This window comes from Kwoniella shivajii, chromosome 2 (assembly GCF_035658355.1).
Source record: "Kwoniella shivajii chromosome 2, complete sequence".
Taxonomy (NCBI): Eukaryota; Fungi; Basidiomycota; class Tremellomycetes; order Tremellales; family Cryptococcaceae; genus Kwoniella; species Kwoniella shivajii.
In genome coordinates, this window is record NC_085909.1 from 1,757,112 (window position 1) to 1,783,155 (window position 26,044).

General features: G+C 44.4%; 8 protein-coding genes across 8 annotated transcripts; 3 read left to right on the forward strand and 5 right to left on the reverse strand.

Moving 5' to 3' along the window:
- Positions 1 to 2,744: 2,744 nt before the first annotated feature.
- On the reverse strand, positions 2,745 to 5,315 carry IL334_002001 (uncharacterized protein; the record flags this gene model as incomplete). The annotated part of the gene is made up of 6 exons (XM_062933748.1): positions 2,745 to 2,792; positions 2,864 to 3,296; positions 3,341 to 3,411; positions 3,473 to 4,610; positions 4,779 to 5,166; positions 5,213 to 5,315. The coding sequence occupies 6 exons, from the start codon at positions 5,313 to 5,315 to the stop codon at positions 2,745 to 2,747; spliced, it is 2,181 nt and encodes a 726-aa protein (XP_062789799.1).
- A 450-nt stretch (positions 5,316 to 5,765) lies between these two features.
- Positions 5,766 to 7,270, forward strand: IL334_002002 (uncharacterized protein; the record flags this gene model as incomplete). Its single annotated transcript, XM_062933749.1, has 5 exons — positions 5,766 to 5,977; positions 6,027 to 6,699; positions 6,742 to 7,114; positions 7,186 to 7,203; positions 7,263 to 7,270. 5 exons carry the CDS (start codon positions 5,766 to 5,768, stop codon positions 7,268 to 7,270), a joined length of 1,284 nt encoding a protein of 427 aa, XP_062789800.1.
- A 343-nt stretch (positions 7,271 to 7,613) lies between these two features.
- IL334_002003 (uncharacterized protein) lies at positions 7,614 to 8,982 on the reverse strand (the record flags this gene model as incomplete). The annotated part of the gene is made up of 4 exons (XM_062933750.1): positions 7,614 to 7,821; positions 7,895 to 8,312; positions 8,367 to 8,684; positions 8,781 to 8,982. 4 exons carry the CDS (start codon positions 8,980 to 8,982, stop codon positions 7,614 to 7,616), a joined length of 1,146 nt encoding a protein of 381 aa, XP_062789801.1.
- Positions 8,983 to 9,349: 367 nt separating this feature from the next.
- On the forward strand, positions 9,350 to 11,140 carry IL334_002004 (uncharacterized protein; the record flags this gene model as incomplete). The annotated part of the gene is made up of 11 exons (XM_062933751.1): positions 9,350 to 9,465; positions 9,516 to 9,621; positions 9,666 to 9,710; positions 9,780 to 9,876; positions 9,943 to 10,072; positions 10,125 to 10,179; positions 10,231 to 10,236; positions 10,296 to 10,306; positions 10,372 to 10,488; positions 10,538 to 10,607; positions 10,670 to 11,140. The coding sequence occupies 11 exons, from the start codon at positions 9,350 to 9,352 to the stop codon at positions 11,138 to 11,140; spliced, it is 1,224 nt and encodes a 407-aa protein (XP_062789802.1).
- A 1,260-nt stretch (positions 11,141 to 12,400) lies between these two features.
- Positions 12,401 to 12,523, reverse strand: IL334_002005 (uncharacterized protein; the record flags this gene model as incomplete). The annotated part of the gene is made up of 1 exon (XM_062933752.1): positions 12,401 to 12,523. The coding sequence occupies one exon, from the start codon at positions 12,521 to 12,523 to the stop codon at positions 12,401 to 12,403; it is 123 nt and encodes a 40-aa protein (XP_062789803.1).
- Positions 12,524 to 13,703: 1,180 nt separating this feature from the next.
- IL334_002006 (uncharacterized protein) lies at positions 13,704 to 16,281 on the reverse strand (the record flags this gene model as incomplete). Its single annotated transcript, XM_062933753.1, has 17 exons — positions 13,704 to 13,770; positions 13,829 to 13,853; positions 13,922 to 13,999; positions 14,051 to 14,086; positions 14,161 to 14,395; positions 14,462 to 14,522; positions 14,572 to 14,646; positions 14,710 to 14,771; positions 14,827 to 14,941; positions 14,996 to 15,107; positions 15,205 to 15,380; positions 15,457 to 15,560; positions 15,641 to 15,730; positions 15,868 to 15,903; positions 15,966 to 16,000; positions 16,069 to 16,173; positions 16,251 to 16,281. The coding sequence occupies 17 exons, from the start codon at positions 16,279 to 16,281 to the stop codon at positions 13,704 to 13,706; spliced, it is 1,443 nt and encodes a 480-aa protein (XP_062789804.1).
- Positions 16,282 to 16,566: 285 nt separating this feature from the next.
- IL334_002007 (uncharacterized protein) lies at positions 16,567 to 17,906 on the reverse strand (the record flags this gene model as incomplete). The annotated part of the gene is made up of 5 exons (XM_062933754.1): positions 16,567 to 16,879; positions 16,959 to 17,039; positions 17,103 to 17,160; positions 17,641 to 17,762; positions 17,848 to 17,906. 5 exons carry the CDS (start codon positions 17,904 to 17,906, stop codon positions 16,567 to 16,569), a joined length of 633 nt encoding a protein of 210 aa, XP_062789805.1.
- An 884-nt stretch (positions 17,907 to 18,790) lies between these two features.
- On the forward strand, positions 18,791 to 25,826 carry IL334_002008 (uncharacterized protein; the record flags this gene model as incomplete). Its single annotated transcript, XM_062933755.1, has 13 exons — positions 18,791 to 18,879; positions 18,953 to 19,270; positions 19,332 to 19,455; positions 19,528 to 21,315; positions 21,370 to 23,277; positions 23,353 to 23,507; positions 23,569 to 23,653; positions 23,715 to 24,188; positions 24,262 to 24,403; positions 24,482 to 24,574; positions 24,631 to 24,665; positions 24,721 to 24,776; positions 24,833 to 25,826. 13 exons carry the CDS (start codon positions 18,791 to 18,793, stop codon positions 25,824 to 25,826), a joined length of 6,261 nt encoding a protein of 2,086 aa, XP_062789806.1.
- Positions 25,827 to 26,044: the final 218 nt, after the last annotated feature.

Sequence of the window (26,044 nt, forward strand, 5' to 3'; positions counted from 1 at the left end):
ATAGATCCTCATTCTTTAGCTTTATCACGGACACCATCTACAGATCAAACATCGACCCTTCATCTCCAATGGCAGTTGTGTGTAGGGGAAAATATGGATATGTTACACACTCGGTTGGATTGAGCAGATTTGCCTTTCTCCCTATTCCGTTACACCTCTTATACTGAGGTAGATGGCTTTAACTGCCAATGACTTCGGTGGAGGCGTCTTGTGGGGAGACGACCGTGCGGCTATCACTTCGCAAGTTCAGACATGGACCGTCACGGAAAGCGATGAGCAAGAACAGCTGGCCGAGGATCTCGCACATATGTAGCGAATCGAGCTGTACGCCGACATTCGTATACATCTCGCGTCAAAAGCACCAACGGATATAGGATCAGAGGAATCCGACTTTGGCCAGGGCCCTCCATCCTCAGATCACATCTTCGCTTGTCATCGTCTATTCTCGTCTCTCGATCCGGATATTTTGCGTTCTTTTTGTCCGGAACTAGTATTCTCAGTTCGCCAATGGACACGTACATTCAACATCACCTTTTACGCCGACTTCCTCGTACTTCTGTTTGGGTCGTATGTATCCAGGCGTCGATACCGTGCCTCAAGTTACTTCCAACTTGAAGCCCTGGAACGCGAAATCGAATTTCGAACAGTGCATCAATTCTGCCATGGGCTGGACTGGCGTTGATCTTATTGCTCGCAGTGCATTGGCTCGTGTTCCGCGTGTGCGGCGATTTAGCCTGACAAGTCAGTCGGTGCTCTGGAGCTTCGGCGGAGTGCGATTGAGTATATGCGGCAAGGATGGGAGCTATGCTGGGGGGAAGTTGCATAGGCAGATGACTACGGCCGGGGACTGCTCCTTGACGAAGTGCAAAAAAATACCGGCGTAGAATACTTTGTTTGTCAATTCCGCGTCATTGATTCCAACCGCCTACGTCTACCTTCTCACAAAGGACGAATCAGTTCTATATCCCGTTTATGAGTGGAATATCTGGAAAGTATGGTCGACGAAGTAGACGTATATTGTACCAAGCTTTTGGTTCCTCGTCTTTAGATTAGTTGTGGAAACGACACCGTTTAGAGATTTGATGAAGAGCAGAGGTTTCGACCAAGACGGTCTAGGGACGATTCTTCATCGTATAATTCAGCATTCGAGAAATCTCGAAGGATGTCTCGATGACCCCGAATTATACCAGGCGAGTTTACACCTGGTTTACTCAACTAAATCATAGTGTCTGCAATCTCTCGTACCGGCAAAGCAGATTATCTTGGAAAATCCCGATCTCTCGCAAGACCGATTCAAAAGTAAACTACTGGTTGAAAGAACGAAGCATTTCGTTGCAGTCCATATCGGGCAAAGGTGGTTATCGATCAAGAACGCGAGCGGGTTTGATGGTCTAAGTCCTTCAGTGCTGAGTGAGCTAGCCTACAGCAAGTACGATAAAGTTCACGATGCAGCTAATGATCAGGCCTTGGGAGGAATCCAACGGAGCTGGTTGAAGCGTCAATGGCCACTCCAAGCGACCACTTCCTCTTCACTCACCGCAAATCGGTGCAAAGATTCCAGGTCTCGGCTTGTGTTGATGATTCAGCCCTCACATCCGCACTCGAGCCTCATTGCCAACCTCCTCCAGCACTAATCGACTACAGGCACAGCGTGAAGCCTCTTCGTTCTTGCATACCGGAACCTCACTACGGCAACTCAAGCTATCCACCGAAGTGTCCTAAAATGCGTCTTCAATCAAACGCAATGACGTATCCTGCCATTATTCAAGAGCCGGACATTGACCCTCCCCGTATCCCACAGCGTTCCCCATTGAACGATTCGAGGTACAGTTCCAAAGCCGGTGCAACGTCGCTTAGTAAATCGTTTCGGTCGCAGCGCCCAGCCGAACAACCCGACGTATCAAGCGGACTTGACGGAGTCTTGCGCAGGCGGCGAACAGAAGAATGCCATTTTCGTTTCCTCCACAGCAGACTCTGGGCGGGATATCACATCGGAGTCCTTTGTACACTGCACCCATCAAAACGGGTCACCTTGCTACACTCCTGCCCCCTCATTAAGAACGACGTATGACGCGGAAGCTGAAGAAGTGGCCCTAGTTGTCCAGCATAAGCCCAAACATAGCAGAAGTATGACATTGCGCGAGAGCATTCCCTGTGACATCCTGTCATTATCGTCTCGAGCTCGATTTTCAGCTCATGTTAGGTTCATCATTCACACTGAAGGTGTAAGTCATTCAACCTAATTATGCGTTTACCTCGGGCGTTGACGTAGTCGAAACCAGTATCTCCGATCGTGGGTCGGGATGGACCCAGACCGGGGCTCTCCTGTGTGCGATCATATCAAAGTTGGCACTAGGAGGCCCCCAACGAGCATCAGATCACGTCAGTACAGTATGCTCTGGCTGGGATGCTTTAATCTAGGGACAGCAAGGTCCATGTGACCCAAGCCTCCAAACATCGGACTCCCGTAATGAAGGTGTCAAAAGTAGACCATCCTGCTGAAATATGCTCTGTACGACCCAGCGAGGTGGTTTATATCTTCGGCGGTAAGACGGTTATGCGATTGTTCAAATGAAAAGTCCATGCATGTGTTCTAAGATGTGACACTGATAACGGATGTGCATGCCTCTTGTACCCGCTGATGGGAAATGAAGACCTCGATTAGATAGTGTTAAGGAAAAGTAGAAACAAGCTGGATGTGGTCTACTTTGCGCGATATCCAACGCTCAAAGTGGTACATAGAGCTAGGACCGGCCACTTTTTCGAGAAGGGCGGGCTGTCTTTTCTAATTTCTGCGATAAAAATAGCGCATCAGTGTTCGATCTCGGGGACGGCTACGTGTCTAAGTTGAGTGCAAGCTAACCTTTCGAGTCTGCAATCTTTGTTTCCGAACAACATCAGCCGTAAGAAGCGATTTATTCGTTCCTCGTCGTTGATTGTCAGAGTTTTTCCTTCCCTTGTCGGCATCGGAATCACCGCCCTGGTGCGTAACATCACCCGGCGGAGTCTTGCTATGTCGGGCATTGGAGTTCGAGGCAGCACCTAAACGACGAGTCTTTTTCCATGAATCATAACGCCCGCTACTGTAGGTCGCAGGAAGCAAAGCGCCGCTTTCGGATCGTATCATCTTGGCGTTGTCTGACCCGATCGTAGTCGTAATGAATTTACGTTTCTTCCGGTCCCAGTTGAGTTGACTCGCCTTTTGTGCGCGAGTAGCCGAACCTTCATCAGCAGTCAAGTCAACCGTCGCTGCAGAGAGAGCTTCCGGGAGTGATGCGCCGCTTTTGAGAGAATACCTGTTGCAAGCAGTCAGCACACCGTAACCGAGGACACTACTCACCCTTGCTCAGAGGCTGCACCACTCTGTGCGTGATCCATGAAGAACTCTGGGTCCCGGAAAGATCTTGGCTCCTGTATACAGAGCAGTGTCAGCTGATCTGAACGACAGGTCGAAACGAATCTGAATGCTCACCTGAGTCGGCGCCTGGGCCTGATCTGAGTCTGTTTGATCGAGAGAAGATTCCGTCTTCTGAATTAATCGATTTTTACGGGCGCTGACGATTTTTCGTCGCTTTTGCATCAATATAGCATTCTCTGTGTCTCCCTTACGGCCCATTTCAAAGACCGTTTCGTTTGGTGTATATGTTGCTAACGAAGCAATGAGGCGATCTCTTTCGATACTGACAGGTTTACTTTCGCGTTCGCTAAAGCTCCGGTCCACAGGAAGCGACTGCTGACGAGCTAATTCCTGTCCCAGGACTTTTGCTTTCCGGTATGCATTAACAGAAGCTTTACCCCGAGATCGCTCGAACATCGATTGACCTTTCCGCATCACTTCACGTTGTGATATAAGATTGGGTGAAACTTCGTCTAGACTCGAGAGGATGTATTCGACGTTCTCGCTGATGTTGTCTGTTGGTAAAGCCTTCAACATATCCGCGCCATCTCCGATTCGAGATATGCCCAGGAACGTCTGTAAGTCGTATAGGTAAGGCCAATCATCTCGTGTAATAAGCGACCAAGCTGTCCCCTTTCGACCAGCTCTAGCGGTCCTACCAACCCGATGAACAAACACACGAGGACCAGGAGGGAAGTCATAGTTAATGACATGATCCATCACAGGAATGTCTAAGCCTCGTGCGGCGACATCGGTAACGACCAGCACATCCGTAGATCGGGTTCGAAACTGATGCATTTGCTGTTGCCGAGCTGTCTGGTCCAAGGAGCTGTAAATATGAGAGGTACGATAATTGGCAGCTCTAAGTAATTCGGAGATGTAGTCCACGTGGTGCTTTGTAGATACAAAGACAATCGCTTGAGGACTTGCATCGTCGACATCAGATTTGCTAGTTATCCTAATTGCGTCTTTGAGCAAGACGAGCAGAGCAGCGTCTTTGTCCAAAGGCTTGACCGATAAGAATCGCAGATCAAGATCAGAACTGATCTTATGATCGGCGTCCAGACGAATGAGAAGAGGATTTACGAGCCCCGCTTTCGCGAACTCGGCCACAGTCGATGGCAGAGTTGCAGAGAACAATAGGTTTTGACGAGTGGAAGGCAGCCGAACCAAAATTTCTCTCAATTGAGCATCGAAGCCCATCTCGAATAACCTACAATCAGCCCAGTTCTACTGAGTTAAGGCTTACCTATCAGCCTCGTCGTAAACGACCATCTGAATATGTCGAAGATCAATCTTCATTTCAACCAAAAGGTGCAGAAAGCGACCGGGTGTAGCAATCACACTATTACTTAGCTCTTAGTAACTTTTCGAGACTCACATGTCAGGTTCTGCAGACATCTTCTCAAATTGACCTTCCAAGCTTTCTCCGCCCATAATCAAAGCCCACCTCAAGGTCTCAATTTCCTTCGCTTTTCCTTTGCCCATACCTCTGGCAAGGTCCTTCCCTACAGAGAAGATCTGCACCGCAAGTTCACGACTAGGACAAAGGATTAAAGCTCTTGGACTTGCCGATGAAGAATGTGATGGTCCGAGTCGTTGTAAAAGAGGGATCAAATAAGCGAGAGTTTTGCCTGATCCCGTCCGAGCCATGCCCAAAATGTCGCGTGGAGGGGCGGACAGTGCACCTGGGATACTTGCTCGTTGTATTGGTGTTGGATTCTTGAATTTTCGTACAAGGAGTGCCTTGACAAGGTCAGGGGAGACATCTTTGACACTGTCAGCGATGTGAGGTCGCACAAAACTTTGACTCACTTAGAGTTTGCCATTGTGAGCCTGAGCTTTTGGCTTTGTGTTGTGTTGCCGGTTGGCTGATATCCTGTTCCGCCCATGATGGGGTACCAATCGTATTTTGCATGACCTGAAGCGGGATGAGGAGAATCGTGGATTTGTGAAAGTCAAGTTCTCAATTCCGGTGGTGGATGATAAAGACAGTTTCAAGGTAGAGCAGAAGGGTCTGAAATGATTAGGAAGAAGATGTCCGTCAATTCTCACCAGATACCAGGTCTGAAAGGTTTACAACGAATGTACGATTGTGATAATTATTTCATATCATTAATATTACGACACGTACAAAATTGATCATCTCAATCCGAAAGAAAGATGTCACGTGACTTGTCAGCATACTTGCCTGTGATGCACAATTACGTAATAGCCGGGAGCTATTTGATTCCGTAGTCATATGCTCAAAGCGTAAGCTAGAGAAATTTCACTCTCATTGAGATTCCATGCGTGATTAGTAATTATGAGTTGCACATCTATCATCCTCTATTCCATATATATCTCTCACCTTCGCCTGCACGCAAACATGTTCACCTGCATCTCATGTAGAGTCGCCTTCGATACGGCTGGAGAGCAGCGTTCTCATTTCTCAACCGATTGGCACCGTTACAACATGAAGCGTCGAGTAGCCAACCTACCCCCAGTGGCGGCCGAATCATTCAACGAAAAAGTCATCGAGAGAAGGGAGCAGAACGCTGTCAGAACTGATCCGAGGAGTCTTTCGTGCTCATCCTGCAGGTGAGTGATCTGGCGCATACATCTGAGGTCGAATTCTAATCATTCGCAGCAAGAACTTCTCGTCTGAAAACGCATTCAGATCACATATACAGTCCAAAAAACATCGTGATCGAGAAGCACAGCAAGTCACCCACATCTCCCCATCAAATCCTCACATCGAGCCCTCTAGCATCAGTGTAGTAGTGAACGATCACGCTGCATCTTCACGAAAAACCGCACAGCTGGAGTCTGACGATGACGACATTGGCGAATCATCAGACTCTCAGAGCGAAGACCACGATGAAGAGGAAGAAGGAGACTTTGCGGAGCGAATTGCTAAAGCTCGTCGACGCATTCAACCCACTGATTGTCTGTTCTGCCAACGTAATCAAGACTCTATCAACGATAACCTCATGCATATGGCAAAATTGCACAGCTTCTTTATTCCTGATCAAGATATTCTTATTGATATAGGAGGACTCTTATCTTACTTGGGCGAGAAGGTGGCTATAGGAAATTTATGCCTTTACTGTCCAAACGGAGGACGTGAGTTTGGGAGTTTAGAAGCCGTAAGGAAACATATGACGGACAAGGGACACTGCAAACTTGCGTATGAAACAGAAGAAGATAGAGCGGAGCTTGCGGACTACTATGATTTTGGTGGATCTCAGGATGAAGAATGGGAGGATTTGGAAGGAGACGATAGCCTGGATGGTGTTCAAGCACAACATCATGATGAGACGGTGAGTGGGCACTACTGATCGAAGGTGCTGATCCTCTTCCAGCATCAATCGCATCGACAAATAACGCTGGCATCTGATGGGTTGTCTTTGTCACTGCCATCAGGTCGAGTATTGGGCCATCGTTCGCTTAAAGTGTACTATTCGCAACGTCTTCGTCCTTTCACTGCCCGAGATACATCTGCATCAGTTAATGCTTCCAAGGTTGCTCATATTCGAGAGCGTTTAGCTGATCCATCTCTCGCGTTGGTCCCAGTCGCTGGTGGACACGGTGCTTTCGGCCGAGGTCAACAATTAATGAAAGCGCGCAATGCGGGAGAAGCTAAGTGGGCCAGACGTCAAGGTCGGTCATTCAAGGACCAACGAGTCAAGGAAGATTACAAGACTAAGGTAGGATTTGTGCACAATAGTCAAAAACGTGAGAGAAAACAATTTCCATCATAGCGTCTTACGCCCTTTGACAAATTAACTAACAGTACGTGATCATAGATTTCCGAGATCCCCTACGTGAGTTTACATTTCCTGAGTATCGCACAATGGCTCATGCTGCTTCTCTCGTCCTCCAGTGCAATAAGACCTTCGGTTTCGGTTGTGAATAAAACGATGCTATCAATTGCTCATTCCGGCTCCACCTATTTGTGCACACGCGTACCACTATGGTTTGCGGATTTCTAGCCGAAATGCGTGATTCGACTTTAGATTCACCGAACCTCGGGTTATCTGCTACGCATTTCTCTGCAGCAGACTTATGTTGGACATATTTATTTCCTATTTGTGCTTTTCCACTTTTTTGATCGCTAGATACACCCTTTTGATAATATCTCAATGCATAGCTGTATCATGTAAATGTTTCGGGCAAACATTTCTAGATCCTCTGGTCCGGCGGATGTCTCTGCATGGGCACCAAGGTCTACATATCAAACTATGGACCTTTCCACAGTAACGGCTACACCTCGACGCGTATTCCCCATGTCGACCCCAGGACCATCCTCCCGTCTGTCTTCATCATCGTTTGTACTCCTGCGAGCTGAGTCATTCGCCTGTCCTCTGAGAGATACGCTATCGTCCCCGGCGGGTACGACCTTCGAGCCCAATTTGAAATGCATATCGCTGTGTTGTGTGCTCCTATTTGACAAATGTTGGTCAGCGATGATGAAATTAACGTATAATGATAGCACTGAGATCGAAAGCAACTTACGATGCCCGCTTCAGCCCAATCTTTCCGATAAGAGCCTTTGATTTCATGGCAAGAGCCAAGTATTCAGTCACAGCTTCTTCTCCGAATCCAAAGAACATGAAAAAGATGATCGAGTAAAATATTGGCGCGTATATATTATTCGCCACGAAAGCCGGATAGACACTGCCGATGAGCTCTTCCGGATACTGAGCGTACTGGCTGAAATTGTCGTGCACGTACTTCCAGCTTTTGTATGGTTGCATTGGCGTGTCAGTTGAAGAGGTAGCTCCATAAATAGCGTAAGCAAGAAGTACAGTACTGTCCGCAACAGCAAGTGCGATGAGTCGAAAGTATCGACCAATCGAGAGGCTTGAGTCAGACGAGGCCAGGATCGTTTGAAATTGAAGGCGACGAATGAGAAACCACCGAATTGAGAGCACTGAAAGCAAGTGAGCTGTCAGATCATGAAACGCAATGAAAAAAATAAACCTACCGGCGAAAACAAGTGATGTGACTGCTACAACGCCGGGAACTGCAAATCGGATGATGATCCCAGGGATAGACATGTATATCGGGGTGACGCAGCCAATGTTTTCAATGATATCGTATCTATGACCTTGAACGACGTACACGAGGGCGGCAAAGAAACAAGGGGCGATAAGACAAATCGAAATCTCTTCTACCATCCTCTTCTTTCTGTCCCTCGATGATATGATGGAGCGACGGGTAGAAGCAACTGACTCCAAACGCCTCATTTGAGCTAATGAGCAAGCGGGCAGAGAATAGTTGAGTAAAAGAAGCATCCGACTACCTGAGAGAGCATAATTAGCCGCGAACAATCCCTAAAGAAAGGTCGGTAAAGATAGTATAACACATGTTCGCATCTACTCGTAATTATTGAACTCACTGATATCACACCAGATAGCATTATGGTTGGTATAGGCTTCAGCCCAGATGAATGTGTTGACTAAGTTGATTATGTTGGCCAGTACAAGCCAAAATATCAGGGAAAGTGTTGCGATGTTTCGAGCACGTAGATGCCATGGTAGAGGAAGAAGGACGAGTAGTAGAGCAACGAAGCTCCAAAATGGATAGTCAGGGTGAAGCATAGTAGAATGCGAGGCGAATATTTGGAATGTTTCTGAAGAAAAAAGAATTCATTTTGCTACATGAGGTGCTGTTTATATGTCTGGACGCAGTGAGTGATGGATGTTACGAACAAAAGAAAAAAAAACGGCTAAGAAAGAACAATACAGGCAACGATGCGTGTCCACGTGTTGTTGTACCCGGATCTTTATTGTTTTCATCAAAACACATAAATCTGGCAATCGGTTTCACGATAAAAGTTTATTGTTTCAAATGCTTCGTTTCGAAAATCCTTTTCTTGTTTCAATCTCGTAACATATCTCAAATATTCTCGCCATCACGATTCTGTCATATTGAATCATTCTCAGCATCGTGTAGGCACATCTAAGCATGTCAATCGCACCCATATACTCGACTGCCGATGCAGGCCCGATATCTGGTCTTGCGAATAGTGCGGTGAAACGAGACTGCTTTGAGGATTCACGTGATAGCTCTATCGCTCAGCTGTGAGTAAATACGGTTATGACAGCACTGGCTTCTGATATAGCTGCAGTAGCTTCCGCGAGGAGCTCTATCCTCTTCCTCCCCCGAACAATCTGCCCCCAAGACCTCTCAACCCAACAGAAACTGCGCGCGTGGACAACCTCAGCCGGCTACAATTTGTAAGAACCCAAGTATGTCAGAAGAGAAGCTGACCTGCTTAAAGTTTCTGGCCACGGCGCCGACTCAGTGGAGCGATCCTCAGCCAGACGTAAGCTGCTGCCACTATGACTCTCTTTTCGCACGTGAAGCTAATTTTATATCAACCTCACATTCCCAGCTCTCTCCATCTTTGAATAAGTTTTCGTTGCCTAACGGAGAGTGTGTTGCATGCGTCTTATGGCGAGGTCTTTTCCATATAACTGGCACAGATATTGGTCGGTAGAAAATCCATGAGTTATGATTGGCTTCAGCTGATGTACGGAAGTTCGAATCCTCACCAGTTCGAGCTTTGGCTTTCCGATTTGAGGCGTTTGGTAGACCGGTACGTGCAACAAAAAAATGGGAAGAAGGTGTCTTTTCCGACCTGCGGAACCTCAAGCCAGGAACGGATGCTGCTTTAGAAGAGCCTAAGTGAGCCAATTTGCCGTACGTTTCCAATGAGCAATGCGTTAACAGACGCCAGATCCCCATTGCTAGAGTTTCTGTTTCGTCATGGTTGTATTCGAACTCAGAAGAAAGTAAGTCACCCTCATTATCAGGTTCTGAGATAGCTAATGCCATATCTTCAGCAAAAAGTAAGCTCATCTTACTCATCGCTCTACTGCCTTATTGAAAGCGAAATCGACACGAACAGGTTTTTTACTGGTAAGTCCTGTTTCTTTAGGCCCTCACGGTGGTATCTTGCAGGATGACTAATCTCAATTCATCAGGTTTTCCGTGCCACATGATCGTCTATTTCTTGATGCTCTCGAAAGAGACTTAAAACGAGAGAAAGCTGGACAAGAGCCGACGTCCGTGGTGAATGGCGAGCCAGCTATGAGCTTCCGGTTGAGTCTATTTTCCACCTCCCGTTCGATTTTCGCTAATTCATAGCAGGTACGACCCTCGAATATCCTTGTACGAGCAATTTGCTGGGAAAAATCCTGGATTGATATCCTCGGCGCTAGTAAGTATTCAATTCGCCTAAGATTCATGAATTGTTACCGAACAATACAATTTTCACTCTAGCCAAGTTTGCCATCTGCATTAAGATCAACCTCAGCGGAGCAAGGCCTTTTAGGTTTGGGTATGGATGTACAAGGCATCGCTGCGTCCTCGCTGAATATATTCGAAACGTACACTGAACCTCCTGTTTTGTCTCAACAAATCAATGAGATTGTTGTGCCACCTGCTCTCACTCCAGCAAATGACCTGAGGATTTTCAAGACATCTATTTTGCCTGGCAGCTCCGATTACAAGCAACGTCGTCGTAGTTCCCGCCGCCCTTTTTCTTCCACTCCTCAATTAAGCCAACAAATGGATCCAGCAATCGCGGCATCAGTGATCAACTCGAACGACATGGTCAGCTTGCCTAGGGCTTGGACCTCATCTCCGCGAATCACGTCTACAGTCGGGGATCTGAACGGTGAGTCATTCCATTCTCACATAGACATCATCGTACCTGTGATCGAATGTGGTTCTGAGTCATATCTACCGTGAGAACTCACAAAGCACATGCCTTCCCTAGGTTCACGTATAGCTCCGCCTGCTGCTTATTCTCGGACCTTCCTTTGCGTGTACGAGGACTGTGGACATCAGTTCAAACGTCTGGAACACTTGAAGCGTCACGTTCGGACTCATACAAACGAGCGGCCATATGTGTGCGCAATGTGTCTACGACCGTTCGCCCGACAAGATAATCTGGTACAGCACTTGAAAACACACGACAGGATGACTGCCTGTGATTCTAATGAGGGGGCTACAAAGTCTAGTGATCACGGAACGGTCATTAGGCGACGAAGCAAACGTCCACGTTCGCCTGATATAGCTTCAACGGGTGACCTTAGTTGCCCAAACTCTACTGATACACCGTGAGTTTCTTCAGGAAGATTAGATTGTTAATCAGTGGGGTAGACTGATGCAGAATCGCTCTCCCTTCTTGATGGATGCTATCGATTCAAGTATCTCTACTCATATCTACCCACGCTCCTTTACTGCACCTCCCACCTGGCTTCATCGGTCTTTTCTTGAAACAGACTATGTCATGTACGAATCACACAACCCCCCCACTGTGCACAATCCTCAATTGCCCTTCCAGTCCGAAATAACCGCAAGCCTTGGGCTGCAGGTCTCGGCTACAAGAAGCTCGACACACCTCTCGGAAAGGCTCATCGATGGCTATAGCGCCGAATATGGAGTGGAATCATTACACAATCCTCGTCAAGCCACCATGCCATACTTGCCTCTTGAACCTAGGATGAGGGCATCTCCTGGTCCGATGAATTATCCACACGATATGGTGTCAACTTTCCCATCTTTGTAGCCTACAGTAGCAATGTATGTATGTGTACGAATCTCCAAACGGGTTAGATATAGAAAGGTTCAGTTCACTAGTTCACTAACGTGCTCACATGACGACTTAGACGCACACGATGAGGCATTTGACGAAGAGGCATTCAGATTGTTCAATGAGGAGCCGAACAGATACTCAAGACCTTTCTCACCTCTACGTTTAGCATCCGTGTCCATGTAGTGAGCGCATATCTTTACTTGAGGCATGCCTGGAGATTCGATCGGCTATAACGCCGTGAAAGCTACTATATGAAATGGGGAGAAACTATATATATGCATGATTTCAACTACTAGCTATCTCAGAATGACCTCCGATTTACTGTCTTGCTCTACTCGGCGGTTGGCGAAAACCCTAGCTCCTTGATCAGCACTTGAGAATATTGGAGAATCTTAAGAACCTTTACTCACTTAGGCGACGACACAGCCCACCCCGTAGACACCAGTTCCTGCAGCCTCCTCATTTCGGGGAGCCTCGGAGGTTTGGGCTGCAGAAGAAGAGATGGTAGAGAAGATGGCAGTGAAAGCGTCCATTGTAATGGTAGTTTGGTTTGGGTGGTTTGGGGTTTGGGAGGTTTGAAGAGGTTTGGAGTTTGTGAGTTTGTGAGTTTGTTTGAATGAAGAAAGAAGAATGAAACGATATCGAAAGTAAGGGTATTTATACCTTTTATTCAGCTCTCACATTTCCATCTCTAGAATCTACGAGAGTGTGCATGTTGGAATTGAATCGCATGAGAACAATAAAGAGAAATAATAACCTTTCCCATGGATTTTTCCATCCCACGCAAGGTAATGCCGAAAAGAACAATAAAGAAAAACTCATTGCCACTCCATTCAGAGATGCCGAATCAGAATCAATAAGCAAGAACAATAAAAGATTGATCAACATTTTGTGAAAATTCCGGTATACGTTATTCCGTGTTTCTGTGTTCCGACACGAAACCAAAAGAACCAATAAAGGCTCCAGTGAATCCCCATGTAAATCAATCGAAAGAGATGTGGGAAACAAGGGACTTAGTAGTAAGAGAACAAATAAAGATCGATTGAGGATTATAAGCCACTAAAACGGTACCTCTTTACCCTCTAGGTCCAGATTAGGTGTTGAGGGTCTTTCGCATGTAATCATCCCTCATTGTTCATTTTCTTTTGTTTTTGAAAGCCAAAATTGTGCATTGTTGCTTGATGAATGAGACAAAGTAACTACTTCCGGAGAACAATAGATGATATGCGAAGAAAAAAAAAAAGAGAACAATAAGATGAATTCTAATTTAACAAAGTGGAGGTGTTTTTCCTTGTTCCTGATCAAATCTCATGAAACGCATCTGAAATACCTCTTTTTGTGCAAACTAAATAAATCCCATTTCTCTTTTGCTCGAAATCCAAGCCTAATGCCTTATACATAATACCCAATCTGACATCAAGCTCGGCTCATGCACGGTGGAGACATTAGACAGGATTATCCAGGATCTTCAAAAGGGGATACCCCATTTTCCATCACACACAATAAGAGGTTATAACACCTCGTTTCATCTACAATAAGCTAGAGTAGATCTCACTGCGTCCCGCTGTTCCTATGTCCCTCTTTTAGCACCATTGTTCGTCCATCTCTCTATTGTTCTTGCACCCACTTCGGCCGATGGTATGGAATCGACCTAGATATTTACAGCTCTATAACTCCCGTCAGTGGAGCCCGGGATTGGCGAGAACAATAAACTCACCGGTAAAGTAAGATGTAAGCTACCGAATCCTCTCCACCTCCATCCATGGACAAGATTTTATCCCTAAACACCGAATCTTAGATACTGTTCACCTACGTATCCCCCGAACAATCAGACTTACGCTGTTACCACAGACACTTTGTCGTCTATCGAAGAAGAAAGTCAGTCCCCATCCGTTCTTTCAATTTTCAATGATGAAATAATGATCACTCACCATCGAACTTGAACCATTCTTCTTCACCTGATGCTATGGGATGTTCGCTTTCTTTTCTTGTCCAGCCGATATAGTGACCTAGACATTGCAAGTCAGCTTACATTGCGGAAACAGCAGATAATGACCAACCAGAATCTGCTGAAGCTCCTTTATGTGTTACCATGGCTGTTTTCGTCCCGACATCAGCTCAACACAGCACCAATTTGTAAGTCATGCCAGAATAGATTGAGTAGACTTACCGTAAAGCTCATACATTCCAGATATATTAGTTTCGCTATCAATCCCTTTCTCCTTGACAGCTTCTTCAACCTTTTGTCTTTCTTCTCGCCTGATATCCACCTCCTTGGTGGCATCATCGCTCGTTGCCTTTCCAGCATTACGTTTGATGATCTTAGCCCTATCGTCTCGGTCTTTAAGTATCTGTTTTACAAGCGAATTGGTAGGCTGGATTTGAGATCGAACTTCATCTGTCACCTATACAGTATAAATGAGTCAGATAAGGTATTTGATGCTCACAGAATCTGATTGAGGGGGACTTACCAAGTCTAAGGAATCCAGTTGTAATGGGAATTTGACTTTTCTCATGATCTTTGCTTTCTTTCTAATTTCGGTGCTTTGTCAATAACAACGCGAGCGATCAGTCCACTCACTGAATGTCCCTTCTCCAGTAGAATCGTACCATATGAACTATCAAATTTTGAGGTAATCTAGATAGACGAGATTCACTGAGTGTATTATTAAACCAGAATCAGTCATGATTGATTGTGTGATGCATTGATATAGCTTACGAAGAATAGGCAGCCATTCTGTCCAATGTTGGACTGGTCTTCTCGATTTGCTGATTCAAACTCTATCTCGAGACGATTATTATTGGGCCATCCTAATTATACTTCGCGGAAACTCACATCTTGGATTCCAGAAATAAGAAAATTGGTATTTATGGATATGTTGCATTGCAACTTTAGATGTCTTTCTTTGGTAGTAGAAGGGGTTTCCTCAGGTGCCTCGGCGCATTGAAGTCTATGCATGCATATCGTCAGCTTATCACAATTGGCAAGAGGAGCCTGTATTCACTTAGTAGTAAGCTCAATACCCATCGCTTTGTCGATGACACTTTCACCACCAGCATTTCCTCCTAAGCTCGCTCTAAGTGCCGAAAGTAGTTGAGTCCAAGCTTCGTCGGCGTCTAGAAGGTACAGCATAATCAGCAACTTCACTTTCAAAATCATCTGATTCGACTTCATAATAACCACAAGCAGGAGGTGGCAGCACAGCGGACTCACCTTGTTGAGAATACCTTCCAGCATTATCAGTTTCAGCAAACTGAGGAGCCATGATTCTTAGATTACTTAAAACAGCGAATGGAGGTACAGGATCAGCAGTTTGGTTTAAGCCGCTAAACAAGTTTTTGAGTGAGTTTGTAACTTTAGATTCTGGTGCGGAGGATGTTGATGAGAAGCTACACAGGAGATTAAACGGGGATCAGCTTCCAAATGTGATCATTACTTGATATCTATATTTGTATTTGTACTTACCCATCTAGAGCTACATTCAGTTGAGGAATCGTTTTTAACGCTTGCAATGTTGAATTCAAGTAACATGTTTGTCCCAAATTAACCAGTCCAGCGGGGTTTCCTTCCTATGACTGCACAATTAGCGATACATCTTTTTAAGACAACGACGAAAGATCGACGTCACAGTGTAAATGATGGAACGTACAGCTATAGCAATTTGATCTTGATCCATGTCTTCTATGAATGTTATCTTTTCAGTCGGCGCAGTAGGTAATGGGCCAGCTGTACCGATCACCTATCACGAACCATTAAGCATCTTTTAACACAGTTGCGAAAAGAAGAAACGAACAGTTATGTTTTGTTCCTACATTATCACTCGATATATCAGCTCAATTTGTATAATATCAAGAGGATCGTGAATAAGAAGCTTACAGGTTTTAGACCAAGTTTAGACAGATCCGTATCATCCTGATATAATTATCCTGCTCAATAACTACTTCCTCCTCCAAAGGAGACGACCATTGACGTACCTTCAATAGACCTTTGATCATCACTTTCATCCTGTCTGTTGACAGTGAAGAGTCAAATCGGACATTTTAACGGAAATGAGCAAGTACTGGAGAGCCGACTTACCGACAGGTACACCAGTAGCTTGATATATAACATCTTTGAAGTCGGTTGCAGGTTTAGAAGGATCGACTTCAACTTGATGAGTTTTACCAGAATGTTTTATGTTGACTAATTGCTCGTATCAAGGTCAGCCATCGTCCTCCTTCCTTCTTTCATCAAGCTAGGTCTGCAAAGATGGGACATACCTCGCATGATGTGTGATCGTGTAGCTGTCATTGATGGGAAATAGAGTAAATGGACGAACAATTTGTAAAAGAGATCAAAAGTTGAATTGGAAAGGTTGTCCATTGCTGGGTGGCGCTGGCGCGTCATTCGTTTCACCTCCACCTTCCACAACAGAACCATTCTGACGTTGATCGTTCTATGTCAGTGGAGTGGAAAACGGTCGCCATCTCGGTGGGAATCACAATCAGAGGAGCGACTGCTCAGCAAGATCACATGGAATCATAGATATGCGGTCGTAGATGATCCTTTTTGCATTGTCAAGTATCTACAAACAATCTAATCATCCCTTCTCTCTCTCTCGTCATCCCCGTCCCTCTCGTCAGCCTGAGAAGCTTTATCATCATCATCCCCGTTCTTCTCACTTTTATCTTTACTTTCCCTTCGAGGTGGGGGTGATGCACTTCTTCTTGCATCTCTTGACTCTCTACCATTGGGCGAAGCTGATCTTCTTCGATCATCGTAATCTCTATCCTTCACTTTATCCCTATCGTCCCTATCTCGTCTAGGGGATGGCGATCTTCTTCGAGGTGATGGTGATCTTCTTCGGGGTGGAGGAGATCTTCTTCTATCTCGATCAGAGTCTCGATCTCTACCATAAGCAGCGCATTTGATTAGCATTGTTTTGACAATTGTTGTACTTCCACATCATTCTGAATGAACGAACTCACCCGTCATGTCTCCAAGCTGAACTAGGGGGTCTCTTGGCCCATTGAACAGTGATTCTTCGACCATCTATAGATCGACCATGCCTAGTGCAAGGTAAGAATGTCATTAGCTGAATGTCTTACCAACGTGAGGTCTCAAAGACTTACATATCATAATAAGCATCTTCAGCGTCAGCTTCACGTCTAAATTCAACAAAGGCGAATGCTATAATTATTTGATCTTTGTGAGCTGATTACTCGATTATATATTTGTTGATCGGGCAATGTATGAATCGTGTTTCGATCGAAGAGCTTGCACAGATGACCCAATGTCGTACATTTCGGACGAACAGGAAGTTCGGAGGATTAGGGGAACGAATAAGAATGAAGTTCGCCTCGCCTCGTAACTATTTCAAATAGCAACCACGATCTCGATGAGGAGTTGTCGGTCGAAACGGAATCGAACCATTTTGTCATGATAACGATAGACAGGTAAGAAGGACCTTGGTAGGATCAATCGCATCGCCAACTCGGCTTGATGCCTTAAATGAAAACAAGGGAAATGAGATCCGCTCCAATGTTCACTAAAGAAGTATGATTTGTACAAGAGTTTTACCTCATTGCGCCAAAGCGATGAGGAGTAAGGTACGCAGAATGAAAAAATGCAGGTGGAATTCTGTGATAGTTCCGAACAAGATATACTCACGAGACGAAGAAGGAGTTTTCAAGGCTGGAATATCACATCTAATCAATCTTCCATATCGTTCGAACTCGTAGGCGAGATCTCTAGCTCGAAGGTTTGATGCGAATCCAGAGACGTAAAGAACACTGTTCGAGAAGGAGTACAACACATCAGTGATTAGGGTAATAGATAGGGAAAAGTAATTTGATCATTTTAGAAGACTCAACTCACGTTTTATTCTGCAAAAGTAGAAGAAGTGGAGTGGGGTCAGCAGCAGATCGGTAGTACATTATCAAATTGCTAGAGGTGCGAACATACCATTTTGGGCGTCTGCTATATATCTTTTCTTTCTAGACCACAAAACAAGGATGTGACAGTTAAAGTTGAACAAGAATCAGATGGAATAACAAATCTCGCAACGACATTATCCACTATATATGAGCGAACATCAACAACTCCAGAGGTAAGAAAAGCATGAGTCAGACGCACGCCTAACAGGTGGGGAATCCGGTATTTCACCAAAAGTGGCACAACCTGAAGCTGCAATGACATGTGGGAGACACGAGTTGTTGATTTTCCCAAGAATCTGAATCGAAAGTGGAGGTTGACCTGTGTGTGTGTGTGTGTGTTTCAGAATTCAAATTGAAAGGGTCATGAAACCAACTTATAGTCCTGAATACGTATAGACTCAACATGCTGATTATGAGCACATAAAACGCATGCATGCATTGCAATCGTTCGGTCTGACATGTGTGGGAGATGCATGTGGAAACGACTGATCAACAAGGTGAGATGGCATGCAAGGTGGAAGGGTACTAGAGAAACAGTGGGTGTATCGTGTCAAGGGTGAGTGTGCTCATTTTTATTTTTCAAATTCACCACAGGCCGCACCGCACAGCCCCCGACTTACAGTGTGTATGAATTTCGAATTTCATCCCATTCAATCAGGACAAAGGGTTGAGATTCGTGATCATTCCTTCCTTTCACATGCATCTATCTCATCCTTCATTTGGGTTTCGCTTTCTTCTCTTCTTTCACGCTTCTTATACGTTACTATCACACTCTTTTGACCACACCTCTTTCCGTGTTCAATCGCTGTCCGGAGGTCAACCGTCGACCTCTGCTTTCCAAGCTTGAAGTTGCGATTGGGGAAAGATCGAATTGTTTCGCGATCATGTCTACTGCTGGTAGCAATGCAGCCGGAGCTGGTTCGTCTCAGATAAGAGGAGGATCATCGAGATTTGAGGGAATAACAGATTTATGGTAAGCACACACCCAACACATCATTCAATCTATCTATCCTCATGGCCGATCGCTGAGATACAATTGATCATAGTTCATTATCATCCTCTACAGCAGAAGATACCGTTCTTGCCACTTTACGCGAACGATATTTACTTTCACAGCCATACACATCACTCTCTCCTTCCGGTCTTGTCTCTGTCAATCCCCATACATACCTCCCAGTGAATGGCGACGCATCTCTGCAGGACTATGTGGCGGAATACTATAAAATCAATGTGGATGATGAAACTTCGAGGGACGCGGATTCGGGGTCGAGCAGGAGTCGATTAGGTCCTCATGTATTCCAATTGGCTTTAAGCGCATATTATAATATGAGAAGGACAAGACAAGATCAGATAGTTATTTTAAGGTGAGTCATCCTCTCAAACGCAGAAGAGATGAACGATGCTCATGTTTATCCTCGCTGCTAGTGGACCAGTGGCATCGGGAAAGTCAGAGATGAGAAGACTATCTATCAAAGCTATATCAGAAGTCAGTGCCGCTGCACCGGGAAAGAAAGGATCGAAAACAGGAAGTCAAGTGGCCAATGCAGAAGTGAGGATCTCATTCCAACATTCTCAGCCCTATATTGGCATTCAGCGGATATGCTAAGCTGATGATATGCAGTTCATCCTGGAATCATTTGGTAACGCGCATAACATATCCAACGACAACGCTTCTCGATTTGGGAATTACACCGAACTTCAATTCAATGATCGAGGTAGATTAGAAGGACTTAAGACCATTGAATACTACTTTGAACGTTCGAGAGTTTCTCAAACTCCTGCAAGTGGAGAAAGAAACTTTCACGTCTTTTACTACTTAGTCAGTGGTGTTCATGGAGAAGAGAGATCATTCCTCAAATTGGAAAATGTGGCTTCATATCGTTATTTACGAAGTCGCGTGAGAAGAGTTGGAATGGACGATCGACAAAGATTCGAACAGTTGAAACAAGCTTTCAAGACTGTCGGTTTATCAAATCGACTAGTCGCTCAACTGTGTCAATTACTAGCTACGATATTGCATATAGGAAATTTACAATTCGAAACGGGTGGTAATCAACATGAAGGCGCTGTTGTCACAAATTTCGAAACTCTCTCTACCGTCGCCGAATTCCTCGGCGTATCCCAGGAAGCTCTCGCAGAGCTATTCTCTTTCAAAACTGTTTTAATGAAGAAAGAAGTATGCACCACATTCCTTGATCCTGAACAAGCCGAATTGGTTAGAGATGAACTTGCTAGAACACTCTACTCTCTACTCTTTTCATGGCTGAATGAACATATCAATCAGAAACTCTGCAAAGACTCTTTCGGATCTTTCATCGCACTTCTCGATCTTCCTGGTATCCAAAATAACCTTGGACCAGTCGCCATGTTCAACTCCCTTGATCAATTCTGCTTCAACTTTGCAAATGAAAAGGTCCAAAACTGGGTCCTTCACCGGATTCACGAAACGACACTTGAAGAAGCTGGTAAAGAAAAATTAACAGCAAATAGGATCCCTTACTTTGATAATTCAGAATGTGTCAAGATGTTATCGGATGTCAAAGGAGGGTTGATTCCTATGATGGATGATCAAGCTAGGAAAAAGAGGAATGAAACACAATTTCTCGAAGCGATGGGGAAGAGATACACCGGTCATGCTTCATTCTCTCTCGCAACTACAAGCAGAAGTGGTGGTTCTTCTTTTACCATCAATCACTACGATGGACAAATCACCTACTCTACCGAAAATTTCCTGGAACGAGATGCCAACGAGACTTCTGCTGACATTCTTCGTCTTCTGAGAGGTAACACTACTGGTTCTCAAGCTGTGACTGAACATCAAGGATCCAATAACCCATTTATCAAATCCCTTTTCTCCTCTAAATCAATCGCTACTCAATCTCACCCACGTAATGACGATGAGATCGTCGCTGTACAACAACCAGTTCGACCTATGAGAGCACCTTCGACCCGTAGGAGAAAAGGTCGTCCCTTGAAAGCTGTCACAGAGAACGAAGAAGAAGGAGAAGATGACGAAGTAGGAGGTGGTAACGACGGTGGCACCGCTGGGAAATCACTAAATTGCATTGCGGGACAACATTGGTCTGCTTTGGACACCTTATTACAAACATTCGATCAAGCTCAACCATGGTTTATATTCTGTCTGCGACCCAACGATAGTCAACTCCCTTCTCAGGTGGAAATCAAGAGCATGAAGAGTCAAATACGCTCTATGGGTCTCACCGAAATGGCAATACGATTGCAAACGAGTTACGAGGTCAGGATGACTCACTTCGAGGCTTGTGATAGATATGCTGAGGAATTCGGAATCAGAGGGATATTGAAAGGTCCATCGGATGTGGATAGATTACAGGATTTGAAAAGAGTATTGGGCTTGAGTGACTCGCAAATGGTGATAGGAGCAAACAGAGTAAGTCGATTTTCCCCCTTGACAAACGAAATTCTATGACTGATTGAGTTTTAGGTTTTCCTCTCACATGGTGTCTTTCATCGATTTGAAGATCGCTTAAGAGCCGAGGAAAAGGATGAACAGCGACATCGCAAGGAAGAAATGGAATATCTTGATGACAGAGACCGCAAGATCGATCCGTTCTCACCATACAACAGGGATATTTCACCATCTGCCTCTCCTGCTCTTGGCTACTCTGATCCTTACCTGCAAATCGAATCGACCGTAGATTTACCCCTTGTCGGACACGAACACACTCAATCTTTTAGAGAAGACTCACCAGAGGACTTTGACGATATTCGAGGCTTCGCGCCCAGTCAGGTCACTAGTCAATTCGGTGACTCTGCTTCCAACATGGGTACAGAAACCTACGCGCCTTCAAGGAACATGTTCCGTGATTTCGATCACAAGGATGAAAAAGATGTCCTCGATTTGGAACCTCAGGATGGCGAAATCACCGAAGAATATAAGGAATCTATCGCGAGACGAAGATGGGTTTGGCTCTGTACCTTACTCACATTTTGGGTACCAGGGTTCTTGCTAAACAAAGTTGGAGGTATGAAACGACAAGACATTCGACAAGCCTGGAGGGAGAAATTAGCTATCAATATGATCATTTGGTTCATTTGTGGTTGTACGGTCTTCGTCATCGCCTTCCTGGGTCCCCTTATATGTCCTACTCAACACGTCTACACTTTTAGCGAGTTAGCAAGTCATAGTTACAAGAATGACCCAAACAATGCCTTTGTAGCTATCCGAGGAGAAGTCTTCGACCTATCGGAATTTGCTCCTACCCATTTGACAGCTGTATCGGTCGTTCCAACCAAGAGCCTAATGCAATATGGCGGTTTGGACGCTTCCAATCTGTTCCCAGTACAGGTCTCAGCTCTATGTGATGGCGCTTCCAGCACTATCAGTCCTTACGTCACTCTCGACTCCACCAATACCACTGATGTATTCATGCAATATCACGATTTCCGAGCTTACACTAATGACTCAAGACCCGATTGGTACGCTGAAATGATGATCATGATGCGACATCGATTCAGAGTTGGATTCATGGGTTATACAAAGAAAGATGTGAAGAAAATGGCTACATCCGGAAGAGCTGTGGTCATTTACGATGGTCTCGTTTATGAAATGACAACTTATATTCAACAAAACGGAGGTGGTCTCAAAGCTCCTGATGGTGTTCAGCTCACATCCGATGATCAAGCTTCCAGAAGATTTATGTCTGATCAAGTTGTCGAATTATTCACCTACAATGCTGGAAAAGACATCACTACTTTACTGGATAACCTCGCTGGGACTGTTGGACAAGATCTCGTCAACAAGCAGAAAGTATGTCTGAGGAACTTGTTTATCATCGGGAAAGTGGATTCCAGGGATTCGGCTCAATGTCAATTCTCAACATACATCTTATTAGCCTTATCAATCGTCATGGTAGCTATCATTGGTTTCAAATTCTTAGCGGCACTATACTTCGGATCAGCAAGAGCACCTGAAAATCACGATAAGTTCGTAATATGTCAAGTACCCTGTTATACTGAAGGAGAAGAATCGTTACGCAAAACAATCGATTCGTTAGTAAGACTGAAATATGATGATAAACGAAAACTCTTGATGATCATATGTGATGGAAATATAAAAGGTTACGGAAATGATAAACCAACTCCAGCAATTGTGTTAGATATCCTCGGTGTAGATCCAAATGCTGATCCTGAACCATTAAGTTTCCAAAGTTTGGGTGAAGGCGCAAAACAACACAATATGGGTAAAATATATGCTGGACTATATGAATGTGCGGGTCATGTAGTACCTTATTTGGTAGTGGTCAAAGTTGGTAAACCAACTGAAAGACCAAAACCTGGTAATAGAGGTAAAAGAGATTCTCAAATGATTGTAATGCATTTCCTGAACAAGGTGAGTGAAAACTTCCGTCATCCCTCGATCTGGGTTCTTACAACAGGAGATGCTGATTACAGGATTGATGAAAAGGTCCACTTCAACGCTCCTATGAATCCACTTGAACTTGAAATGTATCATCAGATCAAAAACGTCATTGGTGTCAACCCGAGTTTCTACGAATACATATTCATGGTTGATGCCGATACTACAGTCGATGAGATGTCACTGAATAGGCTTGTCTCTGCGTAAGTCTCATTCAGATTTAGAAATAGAACCAATCCATGCTGATGATTTGCTTTCATAAAGGATGATGCACGACAAGAAGATTATCGGTGTTTGTGGTGAAACTTCCATTGCCAATGCCAAACAATCGATCGTCACCATGTCCCAGGTAAGTGACTTTATCCCTCATCAAACGCACAACAAGCAGCTGAGACTCAATCTACATATAGGTATACGAATACTTTATTTCCCATCATCTGGCAAAAGCTTTCGAATCTTTGTTCGGTTCCATCACATGTTTACCAGGTTGTTTCTCAATGTACCGATTACGATCACCTGATACGCATAAACCACTCTTCATCTCGAATGGTATAATCCAGGATTATTCGGAAAATAGAGTCGACACTCTACATTTGAAAAATTTACTTCATTTAGGAGAAGATCGATATTTGACAACACTGGTCTTGAAGCACTTCAATGATTACAAGACGAAATTTGTTCGAGACGCTTATGCCCAAACTGTAGCTCCTGATTCCGCCAGTGTCCTGCTATCACAGAGAAGAAGATGGATTAATTCAACAATTCACAATTTAGCTGAATTGGTTTTCCTGGATCAATTATGTGGTTTTTGTTGTTTTTCTATGAGGTTTATCGTTTTCATCGATTTGCTTTCTACTATCATCGCTCCGGTCACCGTCGCCTATGTAAGTCATCCAGATCCCCTCTTCGGTACTCGGAAGAAGAGAGGAAACACTGATCCCCAGCTCATATGAATAGATTGTATACCTGGTCTACCTCATCGTAAAAGAGGGATCATCTATACCAACTCTCAGTATCATTATGCTCGCTGCGATTTATGGTTTACAAGCTTTAATCTTTGTATTCAGATTAAGATGGGATATGATAGCTTGGATGGTTTGTGAGTGTGACCTTTGGACGAGCATCTCATAAGTGTGTTTAAGACAAATGATAGCTGATGATCGCTGCCCTCTCGAAGTCTACATTCTCGCTATTCCATACTTCTCCTTCTTCCTCCCTCTATATTCGTTCTGGAAGATGGACGATTTCAGTTGGGGTTCTACCAGACTAGGTGAGTGGATCTGCAAAGTCCTCAACGGCAATCCTCAACTGACTAGTGAGATATAGTCGTCGGCGAGAAGGGTAAGAAGATTGTCATTCATGTGAGTAGTATATATCACCATAATATGACTTCCTCGCTGATATGATATCACACAGGACGAAGGTAAATTTGATCCCCGGTCTATTCCTCTGAAGAGCTGGAATGATTACGAGTAAGCTGTTGTCCTCTTCGCCTTCGTTGTGTAGCAGCTGACCGCCTACGATACAGGAACGAGCTATGGGATCAAGAATCTGTTCATTCTGGATCATACATGCCTCCTAACAAGGGAGAGTACGATTCACGTCCTGGCTCAGCATACGGCTATGATAATTACGAAACTCGATCAAGGATAATCTCACCGTCAGGATCGTACGGCGACTTAAGAGGACAGTCAAGGATGGGATCAACGTACAATGGAGTGGGAATGGGTGTTCCCGTTCCACAATTACCATATCATCAGAGCCAAAATCAAAGCCACAGAGATCTCATGGGAAGTCCAATGAATTCCACTTCACATCTACCATTAACTGGAAATGAAAGTAATATATTTGGTGAAAATAAAAGTCTGTACTCTCAACATCCTCTGGCGATGGATCAAAGAAGTTTATATGCCAATTCGATGTATAATCAATCACAATTGAATCAACCTCAATATCAAGGTATGCCATATCAACATCAATTAGATCATCGTGGATCAAGTTATTCTCTTGGTGGAAATGGTATGAACATGAACATGGGAATGGGCATGCAACCTATGCAAGGTGGAAACAATATGATCGGATTAGATCCTAGAATATCATCTTATTCAACATATAATCCTCCTCCACCTGAACAACGACAACAGTTTGCTGAGCCACATCAAAGATCATCACCCGTTCCTCAATCACATTCAAGACCAGTATCAAACTTCTTATCAGAAGTCCCATTACCATTTGATTCATCAAACTCAAACTCAAACTCAAATGCAGGTGGAATGGGTATCTCATTAGGTCCACAAGGTATTCCGGAATCGCAACTGGAATCATCAATCCGAAATATTTGTAAAAATTCAGATTTAGATACTTTGACTAAGAAAATGGTGAGAAAACAATTGGAAGATGAGTATCAAGTGAATCTATCTACTAGGAAAGATAGTATTAACAGAATCATCGAAATGGTTTTAGCTGGTATGTTTATAACATTTTCATTCGTTCTTCTGAGTTTTAGGGGAATACTGACATGACACAGAGTGAAATTTCGACGGAGTAATCGACGGTAATGTAAAAGGAATCGTATCATGGAGGAAGGAGTCGATGATAAGGCTCGTTTCGATGAAAAGGCATATGAAAGTATGACCAAAAGGACATTTTAAAGTCTGCATCTTGTACACCACCACGCAAACGAAATATAATGCTCCGTTAAAAATACATATTCTAGAATTGGTTGGTCACGACCTATCTT